Source organism: Photinus pyralis, unplaced genomic scaffold, assembly GCF_008802855.1.
Source record: "Photinus pyralis isolate 1611_PpyrPB1 unplaced genomic scaffold, Ppyr1.3 Ppyr1.4_LG5, whole genome shotgun sequence".
In the NCBI taxonomy this organism is placed as follows: domain Eukaryota; kingdom Metazoa; phylum Arthropoda; class Insecta; order Coleoptera; family Lampyridae; genus Photinus; species Photinus pyralis.
In genome coordinates, this window is record NW_022170596.1 from 39251221 (window position 1) to 39264523 (window position 13303).

Sequence of the window (13303 nt, forward strand, 5' to 3'; positions counted from 1 at the left end):
GTAACCCCCAAAATTTACAGGGAAAGGTACCTATTTGTACCTATATATTTCACCAAAGAACTGAGATACATGGAGTTAATGAATTGTTTGAGATTTTACAATGCAACTCGGCAGAATGCATTTGTAAACTAAACGGCCTAAATAGCTAGTTTTGGTATTCGGAGAGAAATTTCTTAGTAAAGTAAAATCTCTTACGCATCGCTCCTTGTTTAGCGAACGCTGCTGACTATCCTTCCCTCTCCGTCTCACTCGCGATTACCGACTCGGCGAGGTCGGTAGGTTTTTACTTAAATGACCGTAACTTTTTTATTATGAAAAATTCACGGTAATGTTATAGAAAATAAAATAATCACAATGCTTTGGAGCATCGAATGAGCTATAAATATTGGAAATCGATATCGTGAAATAAAAAGTTATGAGAGTTCAAAGTGTGCACTTTTCATCTGCTACACGAATTTTGGAAGTTGACGGTCATTTTTCTAAAAACTGTGCATAACAAGGTAGGTAAATTGAATGCTTTAGATTCTGCTATAAATGTACTTTCATTTTACAAAAGGAATTATTGATGTATATCGCTTAGTTGCTGAGAAAATAAATACTTTCGGTGGTCTAGTCGCGCGCGCGAAAATGAGTAAAGTTCAACTTTAGCGGCCTATAACTTTTGTCAGGACCACGGGAAAATGTCGTAAAGCGAGATTCTGAAGGTTCAAACATTTCTGAACAAAATGGTGTGGGTCCCAATTCTTTCTACTCCGAAAAAATTTTTTGAACGATTTCGCGGCTCTCTCCGCTGCACTATATCGAAGTTATAAAGTTTTGTAGAAGAAAGTCTAGTCGAGTTCATCTCAACTATGTGTTACGTTACACGGAGACAGCGACGTAACTATAATTTTGAGGCCCCCCCGCAAAAATTTTTATTGGCCCTCTCCCCAAGTCCCTAAACAAAAAGGCAGTGCCTAAGAAGAATTTTTATTAATTTTTACAAGTTTTGCCTTAAAATAAACAAAAAAAAGGTTAAGACGATATTATACATTATAAAAATTTAAAATATACAGTAGCAGCAAATTCATCAACCAAACTAATCACAATTTTCTCAAAGAAGTTGAGAATACTCAAATAAGGAGATTAGTTGGGGGCCCCAGCACTCTGGGGCCCCCCCGCAGTCGCTGTAGCTGCGGGTACCTAGTTACGTCCCTGCACGGAGAACAGTGAGTTTTATAAGTCGAGTTAATCGGAAGCGTGTTTTACGTTTGCGAAGGAGTTTCCCAATACCTGTTAAATGGAATTTTGTCCACCATGCGCTACTATAATTGTAATTACAAGTCAGTGTCGTCTGAATCGAGTAAAATCAAAGAAGTAAAGCTCCTAAGTAACTTGGTTTGGTGTTTGTGTGTTTGCGCGTCAGTGGCTAAATTGATCATATGCACTTGAAGCCAGCTAGCAATTTAAAAAAATGTAGCAGATTTGTCTGTCCGTGCGTTTGGTCATGCTAGGTACTTAGATATTTATTTAAAAAGATTTCTTTGTGACTACGTGCGTAACAAAAGTCAAGCTAATGTTAATGATACTTGCGCGGAAATGATCCAGTTTTATAATACTAATAAGTATCAATATTCCACCAGTTCTTTTGAATTTCAACTTACTACGATTGATGAGGTACATTCAACATTGGTGGGTCTAAAGTCAAATGCAACTGGTGAAGGTAATATAAGTGCAATAATGCCAAAATACTGCAGCCCATACGTAGATAAATACATAACACATATCATCAACTGCTGCATTGAAACTAAATATTTTCCTGGAGCTTGGAAAAAAGCGATAGGAATTCCTCTATCTAAAGTTTCAAAGCCTAATTGTTTATCGGACCTGCGTATCATTAGTATATTATACCGAGTATATCAAAGGTCTTTGAGAGAATCCTTCAGAAGCAGTTACAGTGTTTCTTTGACACTAATAATGTTCTGCCACCGAACCAATATGGATTTCGGAAAGGTATTAGCTCGGTAAATGCCCTAACGGTGTTAACCGATGATATATTAACTGCTACAGATAGAGATCAAATTACTGCACTTGTTTTGTTGGATTATTCAAAGGCCTTTGATACCATTAATCATAAGTTAATCTGCGCTAAACTTAGATATTATGGATTAGAAGAATACTCTGTCAATTTGATCCATTCTTTCCTAACAGACAGACATCTCACGGTGAAATCTAACAATTCATTATCTGGTAGGTACTCTATCTTGTCTGGAGTGCCTCAAGGGCGAGCTCAAGGGCCAATTATAGGTCCGCTTCTATTTACTATGTACACCGCGGACATTGTGCGCGCGTGTAACTTCTGTAAATTGCAGGCTTACGCGGATGATACTCAACTTTACAAATCTTTTAGGTATGCTGAACGAATATTGGCCTGTGAGAGCATTAATAGTGATCTTGCTCATCTATGTCGGCTTTCATCTAAACACAATTTATTGCTAAATGCAGATAAATCTAAATTAATATTGTTCGGTAAACAAAAACTTCTTGCATCCTCTAATTTAAACTTTAATATAATTTGTAATAATACCCCACTAACTTTGCAACATTCCGCCAAGAACCTAGGTATTATACTTGATTCTTCCTTTCGATTTAAGTTACATGTGTCTCATTTAATAAAAAATGCTTACTCATCTTTAAAACTTTTATATTATAATCGCGACATACTATCATTTAATAAAAAAAAATGGTATCTGTAACCCTTGTTTTGTCTTATTTTAATTATGGTTGCTCCGTTTATGGCCCATGTTTAGATCGTACCTATTGATTTACACCGTATACAAAAAATTCAAAATTGGTGCTGTCGCTTTATTTACAACCTAAATCGTTATGACCATGTGTCAAACTACATGAATGAGTTTTCATGGTTGAATATGGAAAATAGGTGGAAATTTCATATTATCAATCTCACCAATTCCCTTCTTACCACGAATTTAGCTGCCAACGTACTTGCTGAAAGACTGATACCTGCATCACGTCGACATCGTGTTAACGTACGTTTTAATAATAAACTCACGGTACCCCATCATCGAACAGCTATGTTTCAAAGAAGCTTTAGTTATAATTCTGTGAAACTTTATAACTCTCTTCCCTCATACATCACGGAATATCGCAGAAATAATTTTAAAAAACATTTAAAGGCATATCTCCTCAATCATAATCATAATTTGGGATAGTTCTTGCAGATATGTATAATGTTTTTTTTTGTTTTTTGTTTTTAATTCTATTATCATTTGATTATCTTGTGTTGTGCATATTTAATTTGTGTACTTATTTCCATGCTTTCTGGTTAAATAGAATAGCCTTGAGCTAGATTTCGCCAGAAAACATGTTCAATAAAGACGATTTATAACCAGAGTGTGTGGTGGTGATATCTTGAAAACGGAAGAAATAAAAACAAATAAGAAATGCTTTTTGTGGAGAAATTAAATGTGAAACATAAATCTAATATTTACAACAATAGATACGTAACTTGTACATCCGAGGCCCGAAATAGATGTGTATTATACCAAACGAGGCCCGGTTTTCACATGCGAGGCCCGTTTCCGGGCCTCGCAGTGTAAGTGCGTGTATATCAGCTTATTTTCCATCCCTTTGCCCCCCTACACCCCTATACGGATTTTGTCAGGGGACTCGCATGTGCCATTTATATCACCACTTATACGGATTTTAGTTAATTGAAATAAGAAGTAGGGGTCGCTGCAGTAGTTCTGTATAAGATTCTGTATAACAGTGCGAGGCCTCCGTACATACATTACATTTACAAAATTCTTGCTGGTTCCGAGGCCCGTATACGTGGCAACAGCGCTATTCTATTATAAGAATGAAAAACCGCAGTATGAAGCAATTTTTGATTCTAATAATTAATCCTTTCAATAAGTTACGAATTTTAAACAAGTTGAATTTTTTATTAATGGGGTTTGGGCATTTGAATGTATTTGAAGAATATTGGCCCTAAATTTGTGAACTGAATTTTGAAAAATGTTTGATACAGTAAAACAGCGGTTTCTAATTTATTTGGAAACAATATAAACGCTATATCAGAATCAATAAAGATTTTGTGGAGCCTGCGTTGATTAACATTCATATTTGACAATTTATAAAACACTCTTCAAATTCATTCGCGTACTGAACGATAAAAATTGAAGTGGATGCATGGAACTGCCATTGTGTTTTTAAATAATTACGAATCACAATTATAACAATGAAATGGCATGAAACACAAATTGGTAAATACAAACAAATACGTATTACACTTTGACGATATTTTAGGCATATTCTCACATGAAAGAAAGAGGTCTGAAGAAAGACTATATGTGGTGCTTCTAAGATTAGCTACCCTATTAGCCGCCCACTTAAAAATAAAGGACAAAAGAAAAATAAAAAAAATAAAAAAGTAAGAATCTTCACTGCCTATTTTATTGTCATCAACATATGGCTTAATTTTTCAACGACCGTCAAGCCTGTTTATAATTTTGTGTTGCTGTTTCTCTGTCCGTGTGCACGATAACTTTCTTATAAACAAAAAAATAGTACACATGTCCTTAAAAGTATAAGAAAGGTAGCTATTGTTGTTAAGCTACGTAGACTATCAGTGCACAAAGTTATAACCCGAAAACATCTCAAAATTCCGATTAAAAAAAGATTCATTTTTTAAGTCTTGTTGCAAAGAAAATATGAATGCACGGTTTTCTGTGTAAGTAAATATTCCTTAAACCTCAAGAAACTATGCAGATGAATAAAAAATAAAATTTGAGCATTTGCAACTTTTGTATTTGCACAATCCATTTTAGCGCATTTTTTAAGAATTAAAAAAAAATGTGCTTCTTATTGCGTTTTTTGTCTATCCGTTCGAACCCACTCGCAAATCTTAACAAAACATGATGGGGGCGATTTTATGCTAAAAAGGTCGCATCCATTGCCTTACCAGACTACGAGTTGGGTTCCAAAGGTCACCATGTTTAATAAACTTCATTATAAAATTGTGTTCAACCAAATTAGTTGCGTATGTTGACCAATAAAAACATTGCCTGCATGACGTTGTTTTTATTATCCCACCTGTACCATTGCACTGGGAGGAGAACAAAAGTACATTGTTGTACTATTTATTACGTGTAAACCTTATTATTTGGTCCATTGATTACATAATTTTAGGCTAAACAGGACGCATCAATTGCTTTAAAATATGGTACCCAAAACCACCATGTTCAAAAAACATTTTTTTGCAAATTTCATTAAAGAATTGTGTGCAACCTATTAAGTTGCGTATGTTGGCCAATAAAATGCATTTCCTGCATGACATTGCCTTATCACCTACTCTACCGGTACTCTGGACTGGGAGGAAAACAAAAGCTTTGGCAAACCATTTATTTTGCGCAAACTTTAACAAAAACGATTGGGCTATTTATTGATTAATTTTAGACCAAACAGGCCGCATCAATTGCTTTACCAAAATATGGTACCCAAAGCCACCACGTTCAAAAAACATTTTTTTACAAATTTCACTAAAGAATTGTGTGCAACCTATTAAGTTGCGTATGTTGGCCAATAAAATGCATTTCCTGCATGTCATTGCCTTATCGCCTACTCTACCGGTACTCTGGACTGGGAGGAAAGCAAAAGCTTTGGCAAACCATTTATTTTGCGCAAACTTTAACAAAAACGATTGGGCTATTTTTTGATTAATTTTAGGCCAAACAGGCGGCATCAATTGCTTTACCAAAATATGGTACCCAAAGGCACCACGTTCAAAAAACATTTTTTTACAAATTTCACTAAACAATTGTGTGCAACCTATTAAGTTGCGTATGTTGGCCAATAAAATGCATTTCCTGCATGTCATTGCCTTATCACCTACTCTACCGGTACTCTGGACTGGGAGGAAAGCAAAAGCTTTGGCAAACCATTTATTTTGCGCAAACTTTAACAAAAACGATTGGGCTATTTATTGATTAATTTTAGACCAAACAGGCCGCATCAATTGCTTTACCAAAATATGGTACCCAAAGGCACCACGTTCAAAAAACATTTTTAAAGAATTGTGTGCAACTTATTAAGTTGCGTATGTTGGCCAATAAAATGCAAATGCATTTCCTGCATGTCATTGCCTTATCACCTACTCTACCGGTACTCTGGACTGGGAGGAAAGCAAAAGCTTTGGCAAACCATTTATTTTGCGCAAACTTTAACAAAAACGATTGGGCTATTTATTGATTAATTTTAGGCCAAACAGGCCGCATCAATTGCTTTACCAAAATATGGTACCCAAAGCCACCACGTTCAAAAAACATTTTTTTACAAATTTCAATAAAGAATTGTGTGCAACCTATTAAGTTGCGTATGTTGGCCAATAAAATGCATTTCCTGCATGACATTGCCTTATCACCTACTCTACCGGTACTCTGGACTGGGAGGAAAACAAAAGTGCTTTGGCAAAGCATTTATTTGCGCAAACTTTAACAAAAATGATTGGGCTATTTATTGATTAATTTTAGGCCAAACAGGCCGCATCAATTGCTTTACCAAAATATGGTATCCAAAGCCACCACGTTCAAAAAACATTTTTTTACAAATTTCACTAAAGAATTGTGTGCAACCTATTAAGTTGCGTATGTTGGCCAATAAAATGCATTTCCTGCATGACATTGCCTTATCGCCTACTCTACCGGTACTCTGGACTGGGTGGAAAACAAAAGTGCTTTGGCAAACCATTTATTTTGCGCAAACTTTAACAAAAACGATTGGGCTATTTATTGATTAATTTTAGGCCAAACAGGCCGCATCAATTGCTTTACCAAAATATGGTACCCAAAGCCACCACGTTCAAAAAACATTTTTTTACAAATTTCACTAAAGAATTGTGTGCAACCTATTAAGTTGCGTATGTTGGCCAATAAAATGCATTTCCTGCATGACATTGCCTACTCTACCGGTACTCTGGATTGGGAGGAAAACAAGTGCTTTGGCAAACCATTTATTTTGCGCAAACTTTAACAAAAATGATTGGGCTATTTATTGATTAATTTTAGGCCAAACAGGCCGCATCAATTGCTTTACCAAAATATGGTACCCAAAGCCACCACGTTCAAAAAACATTTTTTTACAAATTTCACTAAAGAATTGTGTGCAACCTATTAAGTTGCGTATGTTGGCCAATAAAATGCATTTCCTGCATGACATTGCCTTATCACCTACTCTACCGGTACTCTGGACTGGGAGGAAAACAAGTGCTTTGGCAAACCATTTATTTTGCGCAAACTTTAACAAAAATGATTGGGCTATTTATTGATTAATTTTAGGCCAAACAGGCCGCATCAATTGCTTTACCAAAATATGGTACCCAAAGCCACCACGTTCAAAAAACATTTTTTTACAAATTTCACTAAAGAATTGTGTGCAACTTATTAAGTTGCGTATGTTGGCCAATAAAATGCATTTCCTGCATGACATTGCCTTATCGCCTACTCTACCGGTACTCTGGACTGGGAGGAAAACAAGTGCTTTGGCAAACCATTTATTTTGCGCAAACTTTAACAAAAATGATTGGGCTATTTATTGATTAATTTTAGGCCAAACAGGCCGCATCAATTGCTTTACCAAAATATGGTACCCAAAGCCACCACGTTCAAAAAACATTTTTTTACAAATTTCACTAAAGAATTGTGTGCAACCTATTAAGTTGCGTATGTTGACCAATAAATGCATTGCCAGCATAACACTGTTTTATCCCCTACACCACCTGTTAGGACCATTACACTGGAAGGGGAACAAAATTGCTTTGGTGAACCATTTATTTTGCGTAAACCTTACAAATAAAACATTTTTCGGTATGGTGATTACTTATTGAAAAAATGCAAATTTAAAACAAATTATAAATAGTTTAACATATCAATTCAAAATTTCTCAAAAACTAAGAGACTCGCCAAAAACTGTGATTGACTTTTGAACATGGGTAGAACTTGTTACCCTCTCCTTTTTTTTATGCGAGCACTAATTTCATACAATAGGCACTTTGCTTTATTGGAAATGAAAACACTAGTTTAGGGTAATTTACTATGAATTTAAAAAATCCTTAAATGTTAAACTGCAATGTCTCGTTTTGAAAATCAAAACGGCACAGAAGGAAGTAGAAAACCATTCGAATTATTTATTTACGTAATCATCTTAGTACCGTATAAAAAGAATACAGAATATGCAGGTCAGGAAAAGAAAAACTAAATAATTGCATGTCAGATGATAACGACCTTAAAAACGCAAGTTCAGTAATTTTAATACGTAATATAACTGACCTGATTAATATTTTAGACTTGGCAACGTGGTCGGGACTCGCATGTACGCTGAGAGTGCCAATTATATACAGCGGGCCTCGCATGTTCAATGGATATACCACAGGGCCTCGTATGTACATTGCACATTTGTATATCTGAATTTTCTAAAAACATTACCCCTCAAGGGCGGATGTTGTTAAGTATCATTAGGACACTCCAAAAAACCAAAATTTATAATTTTACAAGTGGTCTTTATGGCGGGCCTCGGGTGGCCTGTTCGATATATCGGGCCTCGCTTTTATAGATACTTACGTATATATAACAGTATATTAATCGATTTGCTCCCATGTTTATGCCTCGATAGCATTATACAGGCGAGTATACAGTGTGTTTCAAAAAATCCGATATCCGATATTTTATCCACGTAATGTGCTCATGAAAAAGAAGCCAAAAAATCTTAATAAACACAGGTCCGCAAACTAGTGTTTCATAAATAGAGACCTTTGTGTCTACATTTAAATATTTTTGTTTTCCTACAGTTGAATTGTCTGTGTACAAATTGAAAGAGGATCTATAAATTATTTTACGCATAAAGAAACCGTTTGTTTTAATAATGTAATTTGTTGAAAACAATACAAAATCAACTCGTATCTCTTCAACAAATTACATTATTAAAACAACCAAACGATGTTTGTTAATGCGTAAAATAATTAAGGCTCTGTAGTACCTTTTCTAAATGTTCTTTTTTGACGAAATAATTAATAATAATAATAATAATAATAATAATTTATTGTCTCTGATCAACGTTATTGACATAGATATGGTCACAATGAAAGTTTGGTATAAAAAACACACATATACATAAAAATTACAAAAGAACAAAATATAAATAATATTATATCACATATTCTATCACATGTACATGTCAGTTGCCTTGTAAAAACATTGGTCCATTAGGTAGTTTTTAAGTGCAGCTTTAAATTTATTTTTATTTTTAATTTTTCTAATATCTGAAGGAAGTCCATTAAATGCCTTTACACAATTGTATAATGGACTTCTTTCATATTTGGCTGTAAAATGGACTGGGACGGTCAACACTTGAGAGTTTCGGGTGGAGTAAGTGTGATTGTCACCTAGTGGAAGAAAATAGTTCTCGTGTCTATTTGCATTTACAAACATACATAATTTGTAAATGTAAATACTCGGGAATGTGCCAAATGAAAACGTTGATAATAACTCTTAAAAAATATTTTAAAAATGCCGAAGTTTTGGTCGATTTTGCACGAACTTGCTATTTTCAAAAAGGGTTATACCTAGTTGGACGGATTAAGCTGATATTTTTTCAGACTAATGATAGGTATTGTTAGTGACTTGACACTTATTTTTTTAAATTTTTTCTCTAATTATAAGATATAAATTGTTAAAAATGATGCTTTTTTACCATTTATATCGTATAATAAGAGAAAAGATGCTAAAAAATAAGAGTGTTAAGTAACTAATAGAAGTACCAGAAAACAAAATCGGTTTCGTTCATCCAACCTTAACCAAGATGGGAAAGTATAAAGTTCGTGCAAAATCGACCAAAAATTGTTTTTACGGAGTTATTAAGTTTTTTTTTTTATTTCAAAGTTGTTAACGTTTCCATATGGTGTATAACGTATTTTGTAAAAAACAAGAACATTTAGAAAAGTTGTAGGAAAGGTACTGCAGAAGTTTAAAGCAGATGCTCTAAGTACTTAAGTCAAATGTAGGGAAACAGAAATATTTAAATTAAGGCACAAAATCAACTCTATGTCTGAAATAATTAGCTTGCGGACCTATGTTTATTAAGACTTTTTGGCATCTTTTCATGAGTACCTACTACACGTGGATAAAATATCTATAGGACCTTTTTTTGTTAAAACACCCTGTATAACGTACTTAAAGTGATAACGATATAGAATAAATACCTACATAAAAATGTATACTTACTCCTCTTTGTTCTTGTAGCGCTCCAAGATCCCTAGCCCCTTCTGGCTCGGTAGGGTTTAATGGTTCCCCAGATAGAGGTATATTATTGCCACTAATATCTTCTAATAAATAATCCTCAGTTGCCCATGAGGTACTCGCAATCTCGGCAGCACCGGGTATAACCTTATAGTAATAGAAACATCGATTATAAATTTATCAACATGATATGCCGGTAGGTTCCTACTTCCTAGCGATATCAAAATTTCTGTGAATTATTCCCGTTTTTTGGTTGATGATTATTGTTGATGTGAATCATCAAATAAACGAACCTAGCCACCAGTGATGTCTTCTTTAATAAACGAGGAGATTACGGCGAATAATGCAGGCGTTTTATCGTCCAGTCTCCAGTCAGTAAAAATACACAGAAATCAAGAAAATTTTCCTCAGCCAAACAGGATGTGCCTCTCTAAACATTTTTGACTTCATTTTTAAAAATATCTTATTTTCATTGGAAAAACGGTATCGACAGGATCAACGGAAATACTGAGGGAAATTAGGCAAATACACAAATTTCGTGATATAAACGACGCGTTCCGTTGGGACGAAATTTTTCAATTTTGTATATGCTATCAGACATTCGTGGACGAAATTTTTCCGCTTTTATAAGACTTTATAGTAGGTTTTAAGAAACGCCTTCGGACTGATTCAGGATCGATCAGATTCAAAATAAATAAATTTTGAAATCAAATGGAACCAAATGGATAACTACGAATAAGGTAATTTACATAGATTCGAACCCCTTCCACTTCACTAATAAATTTCCAACAGCCCAACGTTCACTATTATCATTGAATAATTTATTCAATGCTATTATGTACATATTTTAATTTCTTTGTAAATTGTTAGAGCCAATTTAAATCCACCGGCAATGCATCTCTGTTTATAATCGATTTAAATTTACCCTAAGAAATTTACACACACTACGGATTGCACCTCGGATTGTACTTACTGGTAATGGAGACGATTGTGGAATTTCGTTAATTATCATCTTCCAGTGATCCAAATGCCCCTGAAATTGGGCTCTGTCGCCTATTGAAGGTATTAGTTCTTTTACCATTTCTGGTGTTAGGAACGGTAAAGTGTCCTTTTTTACGTTTTGTTCTGAAATATAATATGATTAAATCCAATGTTTTCTGTTCTAGATGCAAAATATCAATTTGTTATGTTTGGGGTGTAATTCCTATGTCGCCAGTAGTAAATAAAACATCTTTACATTAATTACCTAAGTACCACCTATATTTCGACGAGATGTTGTCGTTTTCTACCTTTCAGTTTCTCCCTGGTAGGCATGGGAATTTTTTTCGATATATCGATAGGTATCGATAGTTATCGATATATCGAATAACAATAGGTAGAGCTAAAAAAATCGATATATCGATAACTATCGATATATCGATACCTATCGATAGTAATCATATATCGATAACTATCGATATATCGATAACTATCGAAATATCGATAACTATCGAAATATCGATAACTATCGACATATCGATAGTTATCGATATTTCGATAGTTATCGTTATATCGATAACTATCGACATATCGATAACTATCGATATATCGATAACTATCGATATATCGATAACTATCGATAACTATCGACATATCGATAGTTATCGATATTTCGATAGTTATCGATATATCGATAACCATCGATATTTCGATAATTATCGGCATATCGATAAGTAAAATATATCGATAGGTAAGTACCCGATACTTATCGATAGGTGAAAACAGTTATCGCCCATCCCTACTCCCTGGGATTGCAGAGGAAGACGCGTAAAAAATCTACGTGATAAAGATGTTTTATAAACATTAGGTAACAGCATTGCATAGGTACATTTTATTCAATGGTAACAGGTAACATGGAAATAAACCCAACAACCTTTCTTAGTCAACGTTTTATGATAATGAAATACTCGTACTTATACGTTTGAATACGTCGACATACTGGGGCAAACCCCACGTATGCAAATACGCCACCACATCTTCATCTGCCATTTCCGATACCGCACTAACTTTCAAAAACACTAAAAATATCTGTTACTTATGGCCACACTTTAGAAACGTTCGCAAATCGCAGTAACTAATGGCTGGTAAGCATAAGAACGCCAGAAACTACTAACAGTACCTACTGCACGAACTGCGAAGGGCGAACAATGGAAATTCAACATCCTTAACAAAAAGTTGGATATTATTACACTGACGCTAATGCTTATAACAAATCACACGTAGGAAAAATACAGTAAAAATTGTACAGTACTCACTTTGTAATAGTAAACGAATGCTTTATTTTTTCTGTGCAGCAATACTTTTTTGCTTCCATCAACACTTTGATTATGTGGGAGTAGCAAACCTAATGTTATGAATGCAGTATAAAATTATAACTTAATACCTTTGTAATAATAACTAATCGTGTGATTATAAATTCATACCATTTGGTAATAACAACTAAATGTATTTTACCGTAATGGGGGTGCGTTCAATACTTCTTGGTATACAACCAACACAATTTGTTTTTGTAAAGATAAAGAAAATTTTGCATCTATAGCAGAATACAAAATTACCGAAATTCTGGTAATATTATTTCTTTCAGTGTGAGTCGTTGAAAGAGTAAACTACAAAGAACCTTGGAATGTTCCAAAAATGTCCTAGAAGAATCACTTCAGTTTTCGAATAAGTTTAAAGTTTGGCTCTTCGAGTCGAATCGAAAAAAAGTTAATGCTCAAGTAGCGACACATTTTGACTGACCCTACTGTAAGTGTAACCTTCAAATATTTACACAATTTAAATTTCAAAGTGGAAACGCAATTGAATTAACATTGGAAAGCGCCTTGAATACTTTATAAGGAAACAGAAGAATTGAAAGAAATGAATAAAATGTTGACAATTAGAGGGATATTAGCCGGCACAAAAAGACGAACTTCAAATCCAATATCGTGCTAGAAACGCGTAACACGTTCTCCCTTGGAACGTGTTGGGAATTT

General features: G+C 34.4%; 1 protein-coding gene across 1 annotated transcript; it reads right to left on the bottom strand.

Annotated features, from left to right (window-relative positions):
* Window positions 1-9224: 9224 nt before the first annotated feature.
* Window positions 9225-12420, bottom strand: LOC116171739. Its single transcript, XM_031488720.1, has 3 exons — window positions 12248-12420; window positions 11263-11414; window positions 9225-10436 (listed from the first exon to the last, which is right to left on the bottom strand). Exons 1-3 carry the CDS (start codon window positions 12315-12317, stop codon window positions 10224-10226), a joined length of 435 nt encoding a protein of 144 aa, XP_031344580.1. The 5' UTR covers window positions 12318-12420; the 3' UTR covers window positions 9225-10223.
* Window positions 12421-13303: the final 883 nt, after the last annotated feature.